A 23,858-nucleotide genomic window follows, 5' to 3' on the forward strand; every position below is an offset into this window, starting at 1 on the left:
CTTTGAGGAGTTGGGTGACTTTGCATGCGGTAGAATTTTCTAATTTTTTAATATCAATGTGATTTTTTTTTTGACTGATGAATTAAAAAAAAACATGAGGTAAACTTAAATATGGAACAAAGTGTTTATGGCATGGTGGATGATGCATATTATTTAACATCAGTAACACCACGTTCACTGAGTTTAGAATAGGAAAATGATTCTGTTGCTGTTGCCATGGTGATAAATAAACACTTATTTCAGACACCAGGCCTCGAGAGGAAAGTAAGTGTGTGTACATAGAAACCATATAAATGACAAGCAATTTAAAGTTCAGTGCAGTCCAAAAGTAAATTGATTGAAATTAATTAGATCATAAGCAAAGCAGATGTAGTTCAAACACTAATTCTCTACAGCTTCAGAGCACCTCTTATAAGCGCACTGATTGAAGGACTTTTAAAATTGACTGATTTTTGACCCTGTAGTGTAAAATGGTATATGCCAAAATAATGTAAACCCCACACTTAAATCCTCACTAGAGTGTAGCCCACTTCTTAATTAAGGATCAACAAAGCAGGGATTTAAGTCCTTAATTATTTGGGTAATAGTGTCTGGTAATTAATATTTTACTTGGCTCATTAAATTTTTGAATGATCCATTCTCATAGAAAATGGAGGAGTTTAAAAGTCACTTACCAATATCTGATTATTGGCACAACACTAAATACCGAGCTCTGTTTCATTGTCGTCTTTTTAATTGTGTGCTGGCTGTATAATGGCTTTAAAGTGAGAGCAATGGCTAGTGTAGAATTCTCTTTCTATAATTTTCTCTGTAGAATTATAGCAATCTGTTTTCATTTTCTGAAGTTTGAGAAGAACCAGTTGAATTCCAACTTAAAATCCCAGGAAAATCTAGCAATTACAACTTAGCAACATTAAGCTAGAAGAATTAGTGATGTATCAGTATAGTGAAAACTGCTGGTTGTGACATCAAAGTCAGATTCAATGGTTTGAATTAATGTCTACATCCATTAAAAATGCTGACAAGTTTACATGTCCAGTAATGTCTATATATCCATTACAATGGGTCTGTTGAAAGGAATGATGACAGTTCCATCTACATACCATCTTTCTGTGCCAGACAACTTTAGGTCTTACAATTTCTTTCAGTTGGCATTCTGCAGAGTGTGTTTGTGTTCAATGTCAACCTAAATCCAGATAATTCATCTACACAGACAAGAGAAATTATTCAATACATCCACTTCAGAAATTCTCTAGAAAATGAATGAGTGAAGTATTAAACACATGGATCAAGGGCCTTTTAGAAATCAAAATTTACCTTGCCATTATTAAGTACATATAAATGAATGTTTATCTTCTTTTGTTCCTCCCCTTCTTATCTGAGTTTAGATATTTCAGATTATTAATTCTGTTTACTAATTAATTTGGACTGGCCAGGGTACTTCTGTTCATGAACTGTCATGGTAAAAAAAAAAGTGTGTTCAAATATGATTACAGTCAGAATTCTGATAACACACTGTGTCACTGCACAATGATTTACAGTATGGAACAATTGATTACTGTCACTCCAGAGATTCATTTACTTTGTGTAATCCTACAGTATTATGTAACCCAACCAGAAAAGTCTCTGATGAACTCAGAATCTCTTGGCTTAAACAAAAACCAGAAATTGTGGATATTACAGTACTTTGCACTACTGTGTACAGTAGAAAAAATTGGGAAAGATTTAAATGTCCAGTGGTCATGGTTTCCAAGCAGCACCTGAAAATCAGTCTGGTTCCCCTCCCCAATTCAGTTACTTCAGCATGTCGATCAGTCCTTTAGCACCATGATGTATTTGGTTCTTGTTTTCAGAATCAGTCCAAAGCTGGCTATGTAAGCTTTGTAGGGAATGCTCCAATGGTGGAAAAATTGATAAGAGAGGTAATGAGTTCCTATAGGATTAAATACACAGGGTGGGGTGCAGATATTATATTTTGCTTGTAAAAGTATCTTCTGAAATATTATTTCAAATTATTTTTTCATTATTATTGCTTACAGTGGATTTAGGGAAATGGGGATTAATATGTTTTGAAGTTTTCTTTCGTGTATTCACTAATAGATTCATTCTGATTATTTCTACAGTAATTTCCAGTAATACATAGATCTAGTAGTACTTTCAGTACTTTGATTAATTGAATTTGCAGTGTATTTGTGCTTTTTATTAACAAATGAAATTGAAAGAGTATAATCGAATACAATGGAAATGGTAAGTAAAGGTTGATAAATACTTTTCATGTCATAATGATTTGTTCATCTGTAGAAATATATGTACCATTTTATTGATGGTGAAATGATGTACAGCATCAGTATGTTCTGATTATTCCATGCAGCATGTGGCAGCACAGAAACATAGAGATTTTCTGTCACAAGACCAGCACCAGAATTGTGAACGGTTTGAGCAACACATGTTGAGTTTGAAACTCCAGAATCAATCGAAACATCAAAGTCAAGAGCACGCATTTGCTCGGCGGTTGATGGTATGGTGGCACTAAAATACCACAAAATGCATGATTATTACCTCTAAACCACACATTACCGTGGTTTTAGTTCTTTTGTTGGATTTTTCTCACTTTTGGTCCACATTTTAATTTTTCCACATTTCATTGCTGCTTTGTATTCTTTTCACAATTTTCTGTTAATTTTTCAGTTTAGTTTTGAAATAGGTCTTAATTGTAACAATTCAAAGACAGCACATATATATTTTGAAGGCTTTGCTTAATATCAAAATTTTACTGCATTTTTAATGCTTTGCAGTAACATTTTACTAAAAGGAATGCACATTATGAATTTGCCAGCCACCATATGTTGTAAATGGTCATTATATTATCAAAATCATCGTTTAAATCATTATCGAAATCATCATTTGCACAATTTTTAAAAATTTCTGAAACATACTTTTTTTTATTATCATTATTAGTTCAATTTTATGTGTAATTATTTTAATACAATATTGCCTACACAGATTAATATTTTGAATTTCTTTTCTTTAATTTCTGAGGTGAAAATTTAAGTCCTTCTTAATTGTAGAGTAGATTTATCCAAAAAATTCTTTTTCAAGGAATTACATCACCTTGCCTCAGCTGTTGTACATGTATATGTATATTAAGTTTAATTGAAAAATTTAAAATTGAATTTCTTTTATTATATAAAGCTTCATTTGATGTCTTTAGAAATATATACTGATTTATTTATTAGAATTTTGTCCTGAAATATTGTAGCTTTAAAGCATTACAAAATTAATTGTGCTTGACATTTGAAAAAAAAATCTGAAATCATTAATTTTATTCACTTTGCACTAATTTATATAGACATTGAAGAAACGAGAAGCAATGAGACGAAGAAATGCAGAGATGTTAGAACTACGGAAACAGAGAAAAAACTCATCTTCTCCACACTCACCCATGTCAGAGAGAAGTAGGAAAAATTGTTATGCTTGTCTTAAGATATTTTACAATCAAATTTGAATGCTGCAAAATCACAGAATTTCACAGTGTCCTTTTCGTTGTGTCATTTAACCATGGTCTGTAATTTAGCTCTTGCGCATACATTTTATTACATTAAAGGGCAGGTAACCCTATATTTCCCAATTGGAACAGGAAGGGAGAAAAAAACATACCAGACAGAGATTCGAACCCAGGCCCTCTGAATCTCTGGTCAGGTGTTCAATCAATAAACTTATCTGGCCACAGGTGATCAAACCCGGCTGACCACTACTCATTAAAATACTAATGAGTGTATAAAAAGCATTTTTAGAAAATAATCTGTCAATAGATATCTTTTATGCACAGGTGGTACATAAATGGTTATGATTTTCTTAATGTTCACCTGTAGTACAATAAAGTATTACATGTAGAAATATTCATTTGTATGATAAATCACTTAATATTTCTGATATAGCATGACTCAGAGGTGACCGCTTCTTTAATAAGAATTACTGTAACAACTCTTAGAGCCCAAATTGAGGACCCCACAAACATGCCTGATGATTTTTCTAAAACGAGTCATTCTAGTATATAATCTTATCTACAGCGTAATCTGCACATTCGTACATGTTTAGATTAAAAGTTACCTCTCATTTCACACGCATATGAGCTGATGTTAAATCTCTTTAGTAATACCTTTAATATAACAGCTTCTTTTAAAGCTTTGTGATCCTCAATACACCATTTATGAGCAGAAATCCTCCAAAGTCTTTTATTAGATTTCAAGACTTTATGCATTGTGTGAATGATGAATGTGTCAAATGTGGAGTCTGATAAGAGATGTCTAAATTTTTCAGGATTAAAAGTTCGATTTAGAACCCCGTCTTTGTCCCCTAAGAAGACTATGACGGTTCCGAACAATAGGGATCTCATTTCCATTCCTAAAGAATCCTGGGGAGAAGAGAAACCGGAGAGTGACCAGGACTCCTCCAGGATCGATGGAAGCTCAGAGGGAGGCTCTCAGATCAAACAGACAGAGGAGGACCCGGAACGCAAAGAATCGGAATCAGGTTGATCGTCTAAATTCTTAACAAAAAATGAGAAAAGTTACACACCTTGGTATATTTCAGATACGGGGGTCATCAGCTGTCACTACTATATAAAAATATCTTAATTCAGAACAGTGATAAAAATGCTAGCATGCATGCATTAAGAAATGAAGAAAAACAAATCTGAGAGTGAAAAAAGTGACTCTTATTGAATTTTATGAAAATTGTCAATCTGATTAAAATCAGCTCCTCAATCCACTCCTTTGTTTCTTTCGGTTTGTCACTAGCGGATCGAGGAGCTGATTTTAATCAGATTGCGAAAATTATGTAAAATTCCCTGCAATGAATTATTTACTTCCATACATTAGTCCCGTGGGGATCCGGGTAAGAATATCCTTGCATGTCGTAAGAGACAACTAAATGGGGCTGTCCTTCAGATGAAACCCGCAAAAACCGAGGCCACGTGTCACAGCAGGTGTGACATGATAAAGATCCCTCCCTGCTCAAACCCTGTGAGCACCGAGCATAGGCCTAAATTTTTCAGTCTTTCACCGGCAATGGCGGCATCTCCATATGAGTGAAAAATTCTCAAAAGGGGCATTAAAATATACAATCAATCACTCAATCCATACAATGATGGAATTCTGTCATTGTTTCTGTATAAGCAAATGAAATTCTTATGTCAAAATTACAACAGAAGATTGCAAGATGTATGAATTTCAGTTTGTCAGTGTATGGTGAATTTTATGGACTATAATATTTATAGTCATTTTGGTAATAAATGGCAGCTTATAATTGTATGCCCCTATAATGTATGAAAAGCCTTGATGTAAGACACACACCTTGATATTAAAGGCGCACTCTGTTTTATAGATCACGGTAAGAAAGGCAATTCTTTGTTTTATAGATCACGGTAAGAAAGGCAATTCTTTATTTTATAGATCGCAGTAAGAAAGGCAATTCTCTGTTTTATAGATCGCGGTAAGAAAGGCGATTCTTTGTTTTAAAGATCGCGGTAAGAAAGGTGATTCTTTGTTTTATAGATCACGGTAAGAAAGGTGATTCTCTGTTTTATAGATCGTGATAAGAAAGGCAATTCTTTGTTTTATAGATCACGGTAAGAAAGGCGATTCTTTGTTTTATAGGTCACGGTAAGAAAGGTGATTCTGTGTTTTATAGATCACGGTAAGAAAGGTGATTCTGTGTTTTATAGATCACGGTAAGAAAGGCGATTCTTTGTTTTATAGATCACGGTAAGAAAGGCAATTCTTTGGACAATGATGGAGAACAGGCATCCTCTCATCATAGTTCCACTAACTCACTCCCTCCCATCTCCATGGAAACAACTGAGAAAGATGGAGAGGATGAAGGTTTGTTCGATTTATTACAAATCTTTTGATTATCATTTCAGTCTGAGTTTCTTAAAATCATATTCAAAATTAGCAGTGTGGGGGTAAGACATCTTGATATTTCTTAGTGTACTGTAATTGTTGATTGGCAATATCAACACAATAAGGTTTCTATATAATAAACCAGCTGAAAATGATGCAGTGTTTGAGGAACCAACCGTGAAAACTCCTGAACCGGAACCAGAAAACAACACATTGCCCGTTCCATCCCCTGTTGCTACTCCATCTGAACCAGAATCAGTGGTTGAAGTAGTTGAAATTGAACCAGTTGAAAATGAAGTTGAAAATGAGCCAGTTGAAGCACTGGTTCTGCCTGATCCTTTTCCGGATTCTGAACCAGAGACTGACAGAGGTAGTTCGGGTGTTGTGTCGAGCACGATATGTCACCCATATCTCGTGTACTCTGTGCAATCACTGTCATGTTACTAATATTACCACGACATGTACTCCATTTTTATGTCGAGTTGCATGCTCATTTATAGTTCACACCAATCAAAAGAACCCCCGAGTGTTGTACAAATATATAGTATTTAACTAGCATGACATCATCACCATATATCATTGTCTTATATCACACCAGTAACATGTAACACAACTACTGTTATATCCAATATATTTGCTGGTGCTATACAATTATATATATCAATGTAAATAAAAGTGTGAAGCACTTTTGATGTTAAGTTTGTGAGTAAAGTGTCTGGAGTTTACACATCGATAAACTCTTCAAAAAGAATGTTTGATTCTGTATCATTCCAATTCGTTTGCTGTAATAAGAATTTCAAGAATTTGAATACTTTCCCCGCTCTGTGTTATTCAATGTTTTCAGGTGCGTATGAATACATCACGCGTTTTCGGATTTATTGATGTGTAAACTCTTGTTCAGCTTTATTTTTGTCCAATTAAAACAATTGTAATAAATAACATTGGAATTATCAATATTTGTACAATATAAAAATATTATATATAATATCAATATTTTCATTCCGTGAGGCTCTGGGTTAGATTAGGTCCTCAGTACCTCTTGCTTGTCATAAGAATAAAGAGGCGACTAAAGATGAAAGACTCCTTAAGATGAAACCCCCAAAACGCCAATTAAGGCCCCAATTTACAGCATGTATGGCACGATAAAGATCCCTCCCTGCACAAAGGCCATAAACACAGAGCGTAGGCCTAAATTTTGCAGCCCTTCACCGGCAGTGGTGTCATCTCCATATGAGTGAAATATTCTCAATATTACAATATCATATGCCAACATCTATATAATATTTCAATATTATATACCAATATCAATACAATATACCAATATCATATACCAATATCTACACTATAGTCCAGCAGCATTGCGTGTGTAGAAAATGATTCTTGCCTTGTTAGAATTGGTGGAAAATAATGGCAAAGAAATTTTGTTAAGTACAATGCAATTCTTAAAGACGCATTTCGATTTTCCAGCAATTACAGTAAATCTCCAGGCTGAGGGGGTAATATCCAACAATTCAGAAAGCATGAGAATAACTGCTTTTCTGTCAGTAAATTTAAAATCAATTACATAGCTGTACAGCTCTCCTTGAAGATCTGAACAAGGGCAAACTAATTCAGCATTAAACAGTTTTATCATGCATGGAGATGGCCTCTGACTGCATGTGAAGCAAATTGCTGCTAAGCTTTAGAGTAAACGCTTTTTTTAATCTAAGGGTGTTATTAGGAAGAATTCGGATAAATGTGTAAGACATATTTGGTGTTTCTTGAATTATTATCTACGATATGTTCCTTTCATATTTGACAAGATAATTGTCATGGGATTTTACTTATCAAAAGGTCCTTTGGGGCTTTAACCACAATATTGCAAGTCAACCAGCTATTTTCCTGTGAGATCTTTTTCATTTCATAATGAGTCGTTAAATGAAAGTCAGGAAAGCTTAATGATTATGATATGCACTACACAGACAATGTACTGGAGAATTATTTCAATTCGTGGGAACACATTTTTGTATATTGTGACATGAGTCAGTATTTTACAGTTTTGATGGGAAGTAATTTTGTGAACATAAATTGTGTATTTCATTGTGCTTTGAAATTCATGGGATAGGGGTATACCCATGAAAATTGAGAGAACATAAATCTTAATGATTCTGTGATACTTGTAAAAAGAATATCGATATTATGCGAGACTTGTAAAATGATCAATGATTGCATGAAAAGCTAATTTCATGATGATAAAATGAAAATACTCCATTTAAATTTCTCTGTCATAATATGTTAGATACTGTGAGCATTATACATGTACATTATGTAAGAGACACGTCCCTTCCTTACATCCATACATAATTAGAGTTTTATCCAACAGGTGATATAGTGAGTGACAGACATTTTATATACCTTATCCATGTGCATGTATAAAATTGAACCAATGAACTTTATTTTTACTTACCGTAAATTCCTTATTCTACGCGAGTACTCAATATCGTGAAATTACTCATATACATCAAGTTGCGAGAGCATAAATTTGCGAGTGATCTGTTGATCAAGAATTTTTACATGTATATTAGCAGTATGAAAATAAAAGCGGATAATTTTACTTTGCGAGTGATGTTTCTCGCAAAATTACGGGATGATATATTTCTCACGTATATTTCGGAATTTACAGTATACTGATGTTGTTTCCATAGTAAACCCTTGTTGTGTCACTGTTTTATTATAAATAGAAACTGTGACATTCAAGTGACCTTCCAACTGAACATAAAACCTTATAATGAAGACAATGGAAACAGTTGAAGTTAATTTCTGTGCAATCGGCTTAATTAGCTGATTAAAAAATTAATTATATTCTCATACTTGCATGTGAATTAAGTGTCTGAATGACCTCCTCTTCCAGAAGACGAGAGTTTGGGACAAACCGTTTGTGAAGAATTTATTCCTTGCTTTCACAACCCTACAATACAAACAAAATAGGCATTTATTCCTAATAAAGAAAAAGTCAGTCTCAAAATCATCTTTTTTTTGGTAGTATACCATGATAAATTTCTGTAACTAATTCGTTTGGAAGGTCAGTTGGTTTGCAGGAAAGCATGTGTTTAATTGTCCTCTTCATAATGGATAATCATATTAATGATGGTACACAAATTTAAATGTTGGTATTTATATAATGATTTAATTGTATTGATATGATGGTATTGAAATTGAAAGAGATAACAGATGCAAATTTATAGTTGAAATTGTAGATAGTAATTAATACCTTATATTTTACATAAGAAATATACTTTAAAAACGAAACTTTTGTTTAACTAGAAGAAATTCTGGTAGAAGAAGAATTATCTGAGCTTTCATCGGCGAGGAGTAAGTTTGCTGTTAATACTTCCATACCCCCTGTACCCGTACATGTGACCTGGCTGTATTCTATAATTATGTAATATACTACCATAACTCCATACCCCCTCCCCTGCTGTATTCTATAATTAATATGCTTAACATATTAACATACAATGTAGCTCAGATATATGTACCTGTTCGTAAGAATAATTATTAGACTTAATTATCTATAATCATTTCCATTAAGAATAATTATTAGACTTAATTATCTAATCATTTCCATTATTAATCAAAGTTTTAATTGTAATACTATATGTTCACATGTGTATCATATTCATTTTGCTGACCACAGTATACTGACTATATTTTTAAGAGTTATTCCCCTTTAATCACATTTACTATTATGTGTGTGGTGCAACAATCCTATTTAAACTTTATTTTAGCTTTCCTATTTAGATTTAATTACTGATATTGTATCATGCAATTACCATTTTGAATTGATGCTTGTATATATGAATAGCCTAAAATCTCGAGAAGAAGCCTGACTCTAATGCAACAAAGTGTTGCGGGTCGGCCGGACTCGATCGCTGGTGGCCATGCGGATAGCCCAGTTGGTAGAGCCCAGACTGGAGATTCAGGGGGGCCGGGTTTGAATCCTGGTCTGGTCCGTTGCATTTTTGCCCTTCCTGTTACACCAGAATCAATTATAGTTTATTGTACCTATTACAAATATGGCATGTAAATGTACTGTTGACCTTATAATGATATATCATTTACAAAAAAAATCAGCAATTTTAAAAGATATGAAATGACCGGGGCACTTAATTTGTATATATCAAATGATCTATTTTTAAATATCAGTGGTGGATCTAGAAATTTTCAAAGGGGTATATACGGGTTGCAACCCAAGTTAATACCTTTTCACTCAAAAAAAATGGGAGGGAGGATTGAAGACCATGCATCCCCACCCCTCCATGGCAAAAGATGACCATATTTGTTAAAAATATTCAATAAGATGGGGGAGGTGTGCTGCACTCCTGTAACCCCCTCCTCCTCTGAATATCAGCCTAGCTCCAAATCCTTATGTGTAATAAAAAAATATAATGTGATTTATAATATATCATTCCTATAGATGTCAAGTTTGGCAGATGGCCAGATTGATATGATATGAATTGGTTTGTTGAATCTCGATGAACCAATCAAATTGTGTGTTACAATTGAGATTTAAATATTCACTCATTCAATAAGCTGAAAGTCAACTTACATCAGGAAGATGGACTGTGCATTTTTCTCTTCAAATCTTTTTCTCTTTCACGTGGGTTCAAATCCTGCTCACGCCGGTAAGTGAGAAAGTTTCCCAGTTTACTTTTGGAAGTTCGGTAGTCTCTTTCCAGGTACATTGTATCTGGGTTCTCTCTTCCACCAATAAAAACTGCATGGGTGCCACCAGCTAGATAACTGAAAAATTGTTGAGTGTGGTGAAAAACAGCAAAACAATCAATCAATCAATCAATAAATCATTTCTGAAGGCTTTGTGACAAAAATTTCTCCACCCAAAATAAGTGTTCTTGTACTACCAATATTTGAAATAATCCACAACACATTTTTCGAGATTTTGAGGTATATTTGTTAGCACAGTACTTGATATGTGTATATGTACCCTGTGTTGTCATAATGATGCACTTATGTATTCATTAACCTTAACAATGAGCTGAGTATTTTGTAAATTTTAGAAATATAGTTGTTTGTTTTTTGTATATAATTATATTGTATGTGCTTGTTGTTCATTGAATTTGAGTTAAAATTTATGAATTACACAATTCTTTAAATTTGCTGTAATAGGTTAACTTTTATTTGTTATAATCTTTGTGACTCTTATTCATTGCCTTGTTTTATTTTTATTTTTTATTGTAGAATCAAAGAAAGTCAAAAAAGGTAATTTCAATGAAGTAATATGATATGAAATAAAACATTTGAAATGCAATTCACAATGCAGCTGTGTAAATTTAAAACATTGAACCGAGTTTAATGTAGGAATGATACCTCATAGTTTCTTTTTTTCCCGCAGAGTGATTTTGGCTTATTTTAGTGGTAAGGTAGCTTTCCGCCAAAATTTCACTCACCGAATATCGCACCTAATTGCGACTTCAATATCTGCAAGAGAGATAACTTTTCTTTATCCACCAAAATTTATTCCACTAAAATTATTAGCATACCTTTGAGCCAGCAAATCACCAAATTTTAGACCCGCAGAAAAAAAATGCTATACTATATATATAGGATATAGGGCTCATGGCGGGTGTGACCGGTCGACAGGGGATGCTTACTCCTCCTAGGCACCTGATCTCACCTCTGGTGTATCCAGGGGTCCGTGTTTGCCCAACTGTCTATTTTGTATTGCTTATAGGAGTTATGAGATTGATCACTGTACGTTATCTTCACCTTTCATACATTGCGTCTGTATATATAGGAATGTTACATACAATTGTATTATCTGTAAGTTTCACAAATTCATTTCAGCCTCCAGTAACAAAGTTACTGTATCCAAAGTGAAATCAGTGATGCAGAACGACAAAAAAGGCAGCAAATCAAAAACGAAAGCAACGTCTAAAACCATAATCCGCAAACTAAAAAACGGCAAGGGAGACTCAGGTAATAGCTAATGTAGAGGTGAAATTTCAGAACCACTTTGATTAAAAAACCTTTTTTTAGGAATGTGTACTTGTTGAAAATGATATTTTTATTACATTTATGACAGAATATTTACTGATTTTTTTTACATATATGACAATATTTACCAATTTTTACATTTAAGACAAATTATCCTCTGATTTTTAAAATTTATGACAGAAAATTCCCTAATTTTTACATTTATGACAGAAAATTCCCCCATTTTGATATTTATGACAGCATATTCACTATGTTTAAGTTTATGACAGAATGTTCACTAATTTTTACATTTATGATAAAAAATACTTCACATTCCACCACTTTTTACTTTATGAAATGAATTCAGTAAAAAAGAAATCAGTCGGTAAGGTCCCGACTCCCAGCTCTTCTATTCCAAATACTCCACGGCTGCCCGAAATATCCCAGCTGGATGTAGGGGGAGGTAATCAGGTCACAGTTTGCATGCAGCAGCATAGCACCGTTCAATATAACCACCACTGTTGCATGCTCTATGTGGAGTTTGTACACTCTTTCGCCACCATGAGTTAAACGTTGTCTCGTTTCGATATCACCGCAGTTTTTTTTTTCATGATCATTTTCTCATCATCACATGGCAGAGTGTTATGGAAAACCCACTTGGTACACTGGTTCACAATCATGCTCATTCAGCAAAAATTTCATAATGCTTCAACTCTATCGTCTTTGGCTGAGATGAGTTTTTCTGATCAAAGTTTTGTCTGGTGTTTGTCTGGTTTAACTGTTATCTGGGTTGTGTAGTGGTAGCACGCTTACTTCTTTGAGATCTGGGTTTGATCCTTGTCATCAGCAGTGGGTGTATATGAGAGGATGTCATGGTCGTCCACTCAGACATGTGGCTTTTCTCTGCACTAATGACCATGCAATATATAGATATAGGGCTCACGGCAGATGTGACCTGTCAACAGGGGATGCTTACTCCTAAGCACCTGATCCCACTTCAGGTGTATCCAGGGTCCATGTTTGCCCAACTGTCTATTTTGTATTCCTTAAAGGAGTTATGAGATTGGTCAATGTTCGCTATCTTCACCTTTCACCAACATCTGTGCAAAAACCACTAAAAAACACAAAGATCACATGGACATACATGTATAATTAGCTCTTGAGTTCATGGGTTACATATGGACATTTACATTTTATGTCAAAGAAAAGGGAGAAAAAACTTTTTCACATTAGAAAGCAAACTTAAGTAAAAGTTTTTACTTTAAACTACATTAAGGATTCTGAGGTAGACATTAGTAGATATTGAGGGTCATATACATTGTATGATTTTTTTTAAGGAAGTTGGATTATCATGAAGAACTGGTGAAAATATGATGGGATCAGTTAAGAATTTAATTCTCCAAAGTGACTAAGCCAGTTTCCTTACTTAGCATGTTCTACCCTGGGTAAATCTATAAATTCTTAGTACTAGCTTATATAAGGTAATTTTGGTGTGTTGAAAATGTTACCTTTTTAGCAGATTGCAAATTTTTGCTAATTATTAAAGTTCTTTATATCATAATTTCATATAATGAAAGTCTACAAAAAAGGCACCTGCATTTCAAACAACTTTAAAAAAAAAAAAAGAAAAAGAAATTCCAAAACTCTTTACACCAAAATTATCAGATTTACAGCATCCAATTGTAATTCAGTTATTGAGATGACATTGTCAGATTTACAGCATCCTAGTGTAATTATCAGATTCATGGCATCCTATTGTAATTATCAGATTTACGGCATCCTAGTGTAATTATCAGATTTACAGCAGACTAGCGTAATTCAGTTATTGAGATGACATTGTCGGATTTACAGCATCCTAGTATAATTCAGTTATTGAGATAACATTGTCAGATATACAGCATCCTAGTGTAATTATCAGATTTACATCATCCTAGTGTATTTATCAGATTTACAGCATCCTAGTGTATATTTATCAGATTTACATCATCCTAGTGTAATTATCAGATTTACGGCATCCTGGTGTAATTGTCAGAATTACAGCACTCTAGTGTAATTCAGTTATAGAATTGGTTGGATGATTTACTTTTTCTGTTTGGATCATTGTTTTAATGGATGTGATTCTTAAACAAACAAGGTGTTCATTTGTATATCTGCATGGAACTGTTGTATATTAGTGTTGTTGGCATTGGCAAATTTGTTTCTTTATGTTTGACATTTTTTGCAAAAGATTATAATTATTAAAGGCCTTCTTTGTCTCAAAAAGTGACTTTTAATTTAAAAAACAAAATGAATACATGACTTTCTGGTATACATGTACAATGCATATTCATCATAGAAAAATGCGGTTGATTTTATGATATGACATCACTTTAATGAGCTTTTCTTGGATATTTTCAACTACATGTATTACAAAGAAAAAACACATTTCAGTTCATTTTCTTTTCCTAAATTGTATAGGAACTTCTTGAGAAGAAAATTCATATATTTTAATTGCTACATATATATTTCAAAGATATATGTCACTTTTACAATTTTTTTTATTCACATAGCTGCTAAATGAGTGTGCAATTTAAAAATAAAACCATCACTAAAATAATGTGTTCAGTCGTAACTATGATGGTTGTATACTGATTGCCTCATTTTTTATATATAAAAAGCAACACATAACAGGTTGTAAATTTTATCATACTTTTGTCATGTAAGGACTGAATCTCTTACTTAACATAAAGTTAATTTAATTAAGATTGTGTCTGTGTCATTTTGCCTCTCTGTCTCTCTCTTTATCTCTCCCGCTCTCGTTTGTTCTTTCTCTCTATCTTTAGTACTTTCTCTCTCTCATCGTATCATACACTTGAAAAATCGTGTTTTCAGATGACGGAGAAGACTTAGAGGACACAGAGAAGGAGAAGACGGAACCCCCGGCCCCTATTCCTATGATTGGGGATACAAAGACGGGACCTCTATCACTGATAGCTGGTCAGGATTCAAGGAAGGAACCGGTCAAGAAAACCAGGGTAGGTTATCGATTAAAAGTGTTCAGGGTGGACCCTGTATGCAAGGTCCCGTCAGAGCTCCTTCACATTCATTGTTGTAATCATTTGTGCAACAGTGTCCCTTGATGTCCCTCTTTATCACAGTGAATTGATAAATTCAATAGATATAATTCTGATTCTGGTCAATTGTAAAATTAGTTTGTTTCCTGTGAAATGCAAAGTAATCTTTGTAAAGCGCTAATTTAAAAATGATGTTTGTTTCCGGTAAAATGTATGTTGTACTAACTGGCCTTTGTTATATTTGATAGGATTTGAATTCTAATTACATTTTGATAAGAAATCTTGGAAAAGTTGAGCAATAGGATATTTTCATGTATTTTTAAAAAAAATTCCAAAATCATTGAGAGGAAAAAAAACTTAATTGCTTCCTATTGAAAAAAAGGTGTTTTAGATTGTTTGCAAAAGAGTGGATTAATCAGGTTACAGGATAGAAGATATGATTTATTTGGCTCATTTAAAATTTTAAAAAATTACCCAAACCTGTGTGATCTAATTTGTAAACTCTTCATTGTTCCATGCGACAGATTTTTGACAAATATATGCATGTATGTGTGTAGATTTGTTTGCTTGTGAAGTCACACTTAATTTGTGAAATCATGCTAAATTTAATGTGTCTCCTCCTATAATCTATTTGTGCTGCAAGAAAGAGGGAATAACTCTGCCTCGGTCTTTGTCAAGATCGGTTGTACAACAGCAGGCTTCTAAAGGACCAGAGACACAGGTAGATTGGTAGATTGGTAGTGTGACACTGGTTGTCTGATGTGAATATGCTTTTCTGATGTCATTTTGATCACCGTAATGATACATGGGAAAGGAGTGCGCTACACATCAGTGACATTGTCTGGTTGTAGAATGACAAATCCATTCCAGATTAAAATAACTGATCTACTGGATAACATTGAACACATTTTGTGCTAATCAGAGTTTTGTGTTGTTGTAACTAGATTTCTGCACCACCCTAGTACCTGATTCTGTTGTGTTTTATACCATAGAGTATCAAATTCCCATACCCTGTACCAATCCTTTTAAAATAATATCTGTACAATGATTTTATCTACCCAGTATATGCAATTGTTTCTGGTCATGTATTGACTTTGTCTGTGTGTCTGATGGTTCCAGGAGGAGGATGCTGAAGGGGGGATTTCCCAGACTCTGAAAGAGTTGAGGAATTTTACTCTTGCCCCTCCCCTCCCTGATTTCAAGGTAAGACACATGGTGTTGGCATTCACTGCCATCAACTATTGTGGATACATCACTAAACAAGAGCACACAGGTTTGGTTTTGGGTCTACTTGTGCTCCTGTTTCTCAGTATCACTGTCTGAAGATTGAAGCATGGTAGTGGAATACACTGTGTTTAGGCACTTACACTCACACACTCAGTTGAGAAGAGGCACAACTCTTGCAGCATCTGTTGTTCACATTTCTGCTCACAATGATAAGACCTGACAGTTTGACAGCAGTTTTATTTTATTCAGTGGGTTGTAAGTTGTATAAAGCATCACTGTGTCTAGTGTTTGTCCATCTGCATGGTATCACGACTTTCAACTTGTCCTCAAGTGTGATGGTCTAAAGTTTCTATGTCTGGGTGCAGCCAGGCTCTTTAAATAGTCAAAACTAACTTCAATCACATGAAACTTCATAGAAATGTAACTACTGATGGAAGTGAATGTCATGGCAGGTGGTACAGTTATTCCATAACCACTCAAGTTCAGATATTTGAGTGATACTTTTATATCTAGATTATAGTCCTCACCAGCAAAATTGAGGGTATTTCAGCATGTCTGCCCATCTGTCTGTGAACAGTAATGGTTTCTTCTCTATAAGTTACATTATCGTTTGGTTGAGGCATATTATGATTCACACCTGTAAGAGTGATAACCAAAGGATGATATATTCAAATTTTTTAAAAGGTTTGTTAGGCCAAAGGTCAGGGTTGTATTGGAACAAAACATGATAAATGGTTACTAGCCCAAAAGTATAAGATTTTTAAACAGAGAAATATTAAATTTATAGGGTTGATGATTAAGTTCATTGAGACAACCGAATAGGAGATCCTCTTAATACCAAGGAATATGACTCGTTACATTCAGCTGTATATATTGGCCATTACAATCTTATTTGGAATAACAAACAGTCTTTGGGTGGTGTGCTGTTTTGCGTGTTACGCTGTTCTTTTCATAATGATTTTTACTATGGATTACTCCATTTACCTGATCAAAACAGAGTGCTCACAGAGGGTGTGACCGGTCAACAGGTAATGCTTACTTCTCCTAGGCACCTGATCCCATTTCCTATATTTGCCCTCTTAATTCTGTATTCTTTATAGGAATTATGAAAATGATCAATGTTTATTATCGTCACCTGTTTTATTAAGCATGTAAACTCTGGTCCACCACAACAGTTGTGTAATCAGAAAAGCACTTGCTTCAATTATGGAAGGTCTTTGAATTCAAGTTCCAACTGCAACAAATATGAGTGGTTGAAATATATAACGATTATTCCCTTACCAGTGCTTGGAATTCAAAATGAAAATTACAGGTTTGAAGGGAGATCTAAAGAATTCTCATCCCGTGTCACATTAGACCGCGATGTCCTCTATCACATTAGGTGATGTTCCGAGTCACAATAGACGATGTCTCGTGTCACATTAGGTGATGTTCCGATTCACAATTGACGATGTCTCATGTCACAATAGATGGTATTTCATGTCACAATAGATGAGGTCTCACAATAGACAAAATGTAATTGTACCATATTTGTTTCATATCTTATTGTTATTTTGTACCATTATGGTTTGTCATGACTGCACACGAAGATCAATCCCCCCTGGTGGCTATAAAATTCAACTGAAGTAAACAGACCCCCTAAATTTGTATTCTCTCAAGGCTTTCCTTGACACTAGAAATGTCTCATAGTAATGTGACACCCTTATAGTAATGTCATCTATTAGTAAATAATTCTTTACGAGTGGAGGATTAATTCTAATCCTTGCGTGTTTATTTTTGCTGAATTGTACCTGCTGTGTATCATATATTGAATGGAGTCAGAATGACGAAATTGAATAATATATTGCATGGAATGAGAAAATCTTCTTTTCAAAATCTGATTCTCAAATGACATGATAGTCTTCAAAGGACCTTTGTGTGTCTCCAAGATTAGAAATGATATAGATTGTTTTCCCCCTTTAAATCAAATTCAATCGGGCATTATAAGTCCATTTTCCCGATATGAATTTGATCAACAACATGAAATTGTGTAAATAAATGAAAAGCTACACACAGCGAGCAATTTACAGAATACCAACAATATTGGTTTATACCGAGAGATATTGTTGTTAATGATTAAAGCCATTTCTTTTACTTGAAAATGTAGAACATAATTTGGATTTAAATAACAACGTTTGAGAAAATTACAAGTGCAATTTATCTCCGAGGGCATTGATGTGGGTATTTAGATGATTGTCGAATTTCAAAGTGACAATTAAAAATCATTGCAAGTCTTCCCTCGAAACTTCTTGTTCGCTTTCCTGGGATTTTATTTCCCGTTTTTGATTGATCTGTTGTTTCATTAAAGACAGTGAGTATGAGTACTTAATGTGAAAATAAAGTATAATTGTTCCGATTGTTAATTAAAAATAACAAATACTCTGAGAAAGAAAAAATTAGAGACTTATAATAGGGGTTGTTTAGAATTTCAGATATCATGATGGATTTTTGTGTTTGCTTGTTATTTTTTTCAATATATACTTTTGTTTTAAAAATATGTTTTACATGATTAGCAAAACAATGACAATTTTACAGGTGAATTCTGCAGGTGAAGCATGTCTCCGTTGTTTTTATATCCTCTATGTGCATCTTTCAGAAAAACATGTTTTATTCATGTTCAATAGAAATGTCCCCGTGTTCAGTGTTTTTATTGAGAAATAAAATACAAGGATTTATTACTGATACTGACAAAATGTATATATAACTGTCAATATTTGTGATGAAATAGACCCCCAGTAAATGTATTTGTATATGAATTTGTACATTCAAGATTTCTAGTTTTTAATATAGAGAGCTGTTAAATGTAAGTACCAGATCTGTACATAACAACATCATCTCAGAATTAAAGGAGTACACTTTGTTTTCCAGGTCAACGCAACTGATGCTCAATCCAGACGAAGACAATCATTGGCCAACCGGACATTGAATTTCGAGAAGAAGAGGGCACCCAAAGCTCCTTCACCCCCTCGAAAACCCCCCACCCCTCCCACACCAGAATTTCTATCCGACAAATACTCCGTGCCAGATCTACCCAAAGGTAAATAATGAAGAGAACCCACTGGTTGTAAAATTGGATTCATTTGTACAAGGTTAACGAATTTCATGGACACAGGTGTGATCATGTCTGGTGTAATTAAAAACATCAATCATCGATCGCGATACACAGATTTTTTATAAATGCCTCAAGAATTAAGAATGACTGCAGGTGTTTCATATGTGTATTGCACTTGAAAATATAAAATGGAGAAAGAGAAAAGAAATGTTTGAATTTGAAAAGATTAGATCTATTGAATTCTCTGAACAGGGGAAAGAGAAAAAGAATTGAATTCTTTGAATTGAATGAAATTGAATTCTTTTACAAAGCAGATTTTTAACTCCCTTTATGATTTCAGATTTCAGTAGTTCCCTACCCCAAGTGACCATAGAAGAGCCCCCATTGCCAGATGCATCTGCGATCTCAAAAACCCCCTCTCCAACAAAAAACCACAGAACTTCGATTTCCATGCCCATAAAACTCCAACAGAAAATTAACAGGCGCAAATCATTCAAGAGAGACACATCCTATGAAGATGAACTCCGTAGACAAGAATTATTAGAAAAGAGAAGACAAAAGCAGATGGCGTTGTTGGAGAAAATGAAATCACGGCAAGGACAAGTAGGAACAGAGGTGGAGTACATTGATGGTGCGCCGAGTTTCGACGATTGTAAGTTGCTTTTTACAAATTGCAATGAAATTTTATTCTGATGCTTCAAGCCTGAACTATGATGCCTGTGACTTAATTAAATAAACTAGCTCATTCATTGCCCTTCATAGGGTCATATTTCATTCAGTGACCTTGGTCTATGACCTTCTGTCAATCAAGTGTCTTTCTAATACCATCTGATGAAATAGTGAAGATAACAAACAGTGATCAATCTCATAAATTTGATAAAAACTGCAAAATTGAAAACAGGTATACACCAGAGGTAGGATCAGGTGCTTAGGTAGAGTAAAAGTCCTTAATATGATATGCAGAGAATAGAGATAGAAAAATACCATAAGATACAACATTAGTATTTGAAAAATAATGAAAAATACCTTGAGATACAACAGGACATGTGAGAGGATGTGGTGGTTGCCCACTCATACCCTCCTGCCCACACCAATCACCCCTCCCCTGTTCATCAACAACCAAGCAAAATTTGATTGTTAATTGTCATGAAATAAATTAGGTTTAAATTCAAAGTATTGAACTAAAATTTGGTCACAATTGTACATTTTTTGAACAGCATAAATTCTAATGTTGCTTTCATCATCGTGTTGTGACAATTTTCAGATGGATTCTTGGCAAAGTACTGTATTTTCAACAGAGGGAGTCTGGAAATGTACAAAAGGACGTTTGATGTGGTAAGATTATACAGTTGTTTGCCTCTCTATTTACCTTACTTTAGTGAACAGATAGAAATTAACAACTGTGATATATTTCACAGGTGGATGACGAGTGTAGGGGCTGGTTGAATGGAATTGATGCGATGATTGCACTCCGAGGAGTGAACAACCGTCTGACCCTACAGGAAGAGGAGTATTTATATAGGGTCAGTTACCAAATCACATTGGGAGATTCTCACTCTTTTTAAAAGTCGCCTGAGTGACTCAGGTGACCTACTGCTATTGGTCTGCATCTGTCATCATCTCTCATGCATTGATAACAATTGAAAATTTTCAACTTCATTTTGATAACTACCCTTCCAAGTCTTTTCAAATTTGGTATATTGAGCATTTTTTTGGAGGGGGGTTGGTTAAATTGTAAATTTCAGAACTCCTGCACCCCTAAGGCCTTTGGGGCAGAGTAAAAACTATTAGCCTGTAATAATATACTCTTGTATGAATCTTCAGATATTAGAGATCGCTGGCTACAACATTTCTAAAGGAGCCGACTTCAAACTCTTCTCAGTGCTAGCTGCTCTGTCTCACAGGATTTCAGCAGTAGAGTAAGCATGGAAAAATTCAATAGGTTCATTCACAAAGTAATTCATAAATCTGAGAAAATCTGATATCTGAACAACCGAAGAATGTGAAATTCAATAGGTTCATTCACAAAGTAATTCATAAATCTTAGAGAATCTGATATCTGAACAACCGAAGAATGTGAAATTGTTACATTCACTTAGTGCCATTTTTTTCTTCAGTGATTGGATGAAAATTCTCATAGACTCAATGGATTTCAAAATACTGGAGATGAAAACATTCATGTGCAAAGTAAGAAGTTTTGAAATAATTCCTAGTAAGCAAATGAAATTAACTAAGAAATCTAAACTGTATATAAAGTTTATTTATACTTCCATCTAGGAACACAATAAAATTGTATATGATTACAGAATCTGTCAATTTCAATCACAATATTAATGATTGTATACTGGAATTGAGTTACTCCCCTTTAAGCAGCGAACTCTTATTTGCAGACACTTTGGGAGTGCAATGTGGACAAGGAAACCAATCGTATATCACTGGACCAGTTGTGTATCGAGCTTCGGGCAGGGGGTGTGAGTGAAAAACATGAAAAAGAAGTCCGTGAGAAACTCTCGCATCTAAAATCTCTGGACCTGCTAGACTTCCTGACTTACGTCCCCTTGTTTATAATGATCCACCAATCGGTCGTGAATAATCCATTAAACGATGTAAGAGACAAATAGTGCTAAATTCTCTGTGCCCCAAATGTTTGGTGCTAGTTTTCATGGGAGATAACTCGTATTACACATCTATTGGGATTTAAGTACTGCATTTATCTGAGCAAAGCATGATTAACTGCAATTTGAATGTCAGTTTCAATATTCATTTATGTATTTTATAAGTACAATTTTGTACTTGATTTGATATTTTGAAACAACATGGTGTATGTATTGCATAATCTAAGGATGATCAGCTGTCAAATGATTTCACAAACTTGTATCCTGCAGCATTTGAATTTGATATTTAAAATGCTTCAAAATCTTCTGTATTACATTCTGATGACAATAGAGTTTACACTGCAGAATTTTGTTGTATTTTCTTCAAAGGAAGACTGATTATATTTAGCAATGTTAAAATGTATTTTGTTAAACAAATGTCGTTTTTAGAATTGACCAATCAAGGTCTTTTTACCAACTCATCAATAAAATTTGGAAGTGTACAAGCTTTGTAATAAATTTCTGTGAATCATCCATGCTTTATGTAAGGACACTATTAAATTACAATGTAATTGGTCTATATTTACAGAAATTTATTAGGAATAAATGAAAGAAAATACTGTGTTGATATCTACAATTTCTACCAAGTTCTGAGACTTGATACTGGTCAAACAGTCAAGCTAAATTGTTTGCCCATTCACCACTCACTAATTGATATCATTAATTACTAATTAATCGATGAATGTGTGGTTAAACCTGATAATAGCAAACACTCCTATAATGAATTGCCGGTTATTCCCCACAGTAAAACCTGATTATAGAAAATACCCTTATAACAAATTATCAGTTATAATGAATTTTCATTCCCCACAGTAAAACCTGATTATAGCAAACACCCATATAACGATTCGTCAGTTATTACAAATTGATTTTCATTCCCCACAGTAAAACCAGACCTGGAGGTTATAAAACTTTTTTGAGCACGTTTTCATACTCAAACTCTGTGCTCTAACTTGTACTCATACTCAAAAGTGAAGGTTATGAATTTTTTATAAAATTATTCTCATAGATAAATGAAGTACATGCTCAAGAGTTCTTGAGTATGCTTTGGAGCTTGCTCAGAATTGCACTCAAAACAAACATGGCTGAGTTTGAGTATGAGTATGGTAAAAGTTTTACAGCTTCCAGTACTGATTATAGCAAACACCCTTATAACAAATTATCAGTTATAACAAATTGATTTTCATTCCCTACACTAAAACCTCATTATAACAAATACCCTTATAATGAATTATCAGTTATAACAAATTGATTTTCATTCCCTACACTAAAACCTCATTATAACAAATACCCTTATAATGAATTATCAGTTATAACAAACTGATTTTCATTCCCCACACTAAAACCTCATTCTAACAAATACCCTTATAATGAATTATCAGTTATAACAAATTGATTTTCATTCCCTACACTAAAACCTCATTATAACAAATACCCTTATAATGAATTATCAGTAACAAATTGATTTTCATTCCCCACACTAAAACCTCGTTATAACAAATACCCTTATAATGAATTATCAGTTACCTTTCATGTATAAGTTTTACGATCGCATCTTTCTTTTAAATGCACCCTCGATAGTGATGAAAGGCTTTATATGAAAGGTTACGATAACAAACAGTGATCAATCTCATATCTCCTATAAGCAATACAAAATAGAGAGTTGGGCAAACACGGACCCCTGGATATACTAGAGGTGGGAGTAGGTGCCTAGGATGAATAAGCATCCTCTGTCAACCGGTCACACCCGCCGTGAGTCCTATATCTTGATCAGGTGAATGGAGTTATCCATAGTCAAAATCAGTGTGCCAAGAATGGCCTAACAATTGCCATAAAACAGGTCAGACAGCATTTGACCCAATGATAGGTTGTATTGGCAAACTAGATCGTTATAATGACCATAGAATTTGCGAAATGCTGATTTTAAACGAGACTGTTGGAACCCCTTCACCATCAA

At 34.1% G+C, this 23,858-nt stretch overlaps 1 protein-coding gene and 1 long non-coding RNA gene across 14 annotated transcripts in view; one reads left to right on the forward strand and one right to left on the reverse strand.

The window, feature by feature from the left end:
- Positions 1 to 22,461, forward strand: part of LOC125675583 (titin-like) — a 39,770-nt gene extending 17,309 nt beyond the window's left edge. For 3 of the 13 annotated variants that reach the window (XM_048913329.2, XM_048913323.2, XM_056157670.1), the window contains 18 exons: positions 1,854 to 1,922; positions 2,372 to 2,518; positions 3,350 to 3,455; positions 4,321 to 4,533; positions 5,760 to 5,882; positions 6,049 to 6,273; positions 11,142 to 11,162; positions 11,748 to 11,879; positions 12,244 to 12,339; positions 14,748 to 14,890; positions 15,573 to 15,650; positions 19,064 to 19,232; positions 19,588 to 19,899; positions 20,512 to 20,582; positions 20,666 to 20,770; positions 21,072 to 21,166; positions 21,365 to 21,434; positions 21,638 to 22,461. In XM_048913329.2, the coding sequence (XP_048769286.1) occupies positions 1,854 to 1,922; positions 2,372 to 2,518; positions 3,350 to 3,455; positions 4,321 to 4,533; positions 5,760 to 5,882; positions 6,049 to 6,273; positions 11,142 to 11,162; positions 11,748 to 11,879; positions 12,244 to 12,339; positions 14,748 to 14,890; positions 15,573 to 15,650; positions 19,064 to 19,232; positions 19,588 to 19,899; positions 20,512 to 20,582; positions 20,666 to 20,770; positions 21,072 to 21,166; positions 21,365 to 21,434; positions 21,638 to 21,868 (2,406 nt within the window). In that variant the 3' untranslated portion in view covers positions 21,869 to 22,461. Of the gene's footprint in view, positions 1 to 243; positions 265 to 1,853; positions 1,923 to 2,371; positions 2,519 to 3,349; positions 3,456 to 4,320; positions 4,534 to 5,759; positions 5,883 to 6,048; positions 6,274 to 11,141; positions 11,163 to 11,747; positions 11,880 to 12,243; positions 12,340 to 14,747; positions 14,891 to 15,572; positions 15,651 to 19,063; positions 19,233 to 19,587; positions 19,900 to 20,511; positions 20,583 to 20,665; positions 20,771 to 21,071; positions 21,167 to 21,364; positions 21,435 to 21,637 lie in introns of all 13 variants that reach the window. The other 10 variants (XM_056157674.1, XM_048913328.2, XM_056157673.1 and 7 more) reach the window with 8 other exon arrangements.
- Positions 16,380 to 18,347, reverse strand: LOC130052521 (uncharacterized). The gene is made up of 2 exons (XR_008800867.1): positions 16,684 to 18,347; positions 16,380 to 16,528 (listed from the first exon to the last, which is right to left on the reverse strand). It is a non-coding gene; the product is annotated as an uncharacterized LOC130052521 (long non-coding RNA).
- Positions 22,462 to 23,858: the final 1,397 nt, after the last annotated feature.

Source organism: Ostrea edulis, chromosome 3, assembly GCF_947568905.1.
Source record: "Ostrea edulis chromosome 3, xbOstEdul1.1, whole genome shotgun sequence".
Classification (NCBI taxonomy): Eukaryota; Metazoa; Mollusca; class Bivalvia; order Ostreida; family Ostreidae; genus Ostrea; species Ostrea edulis.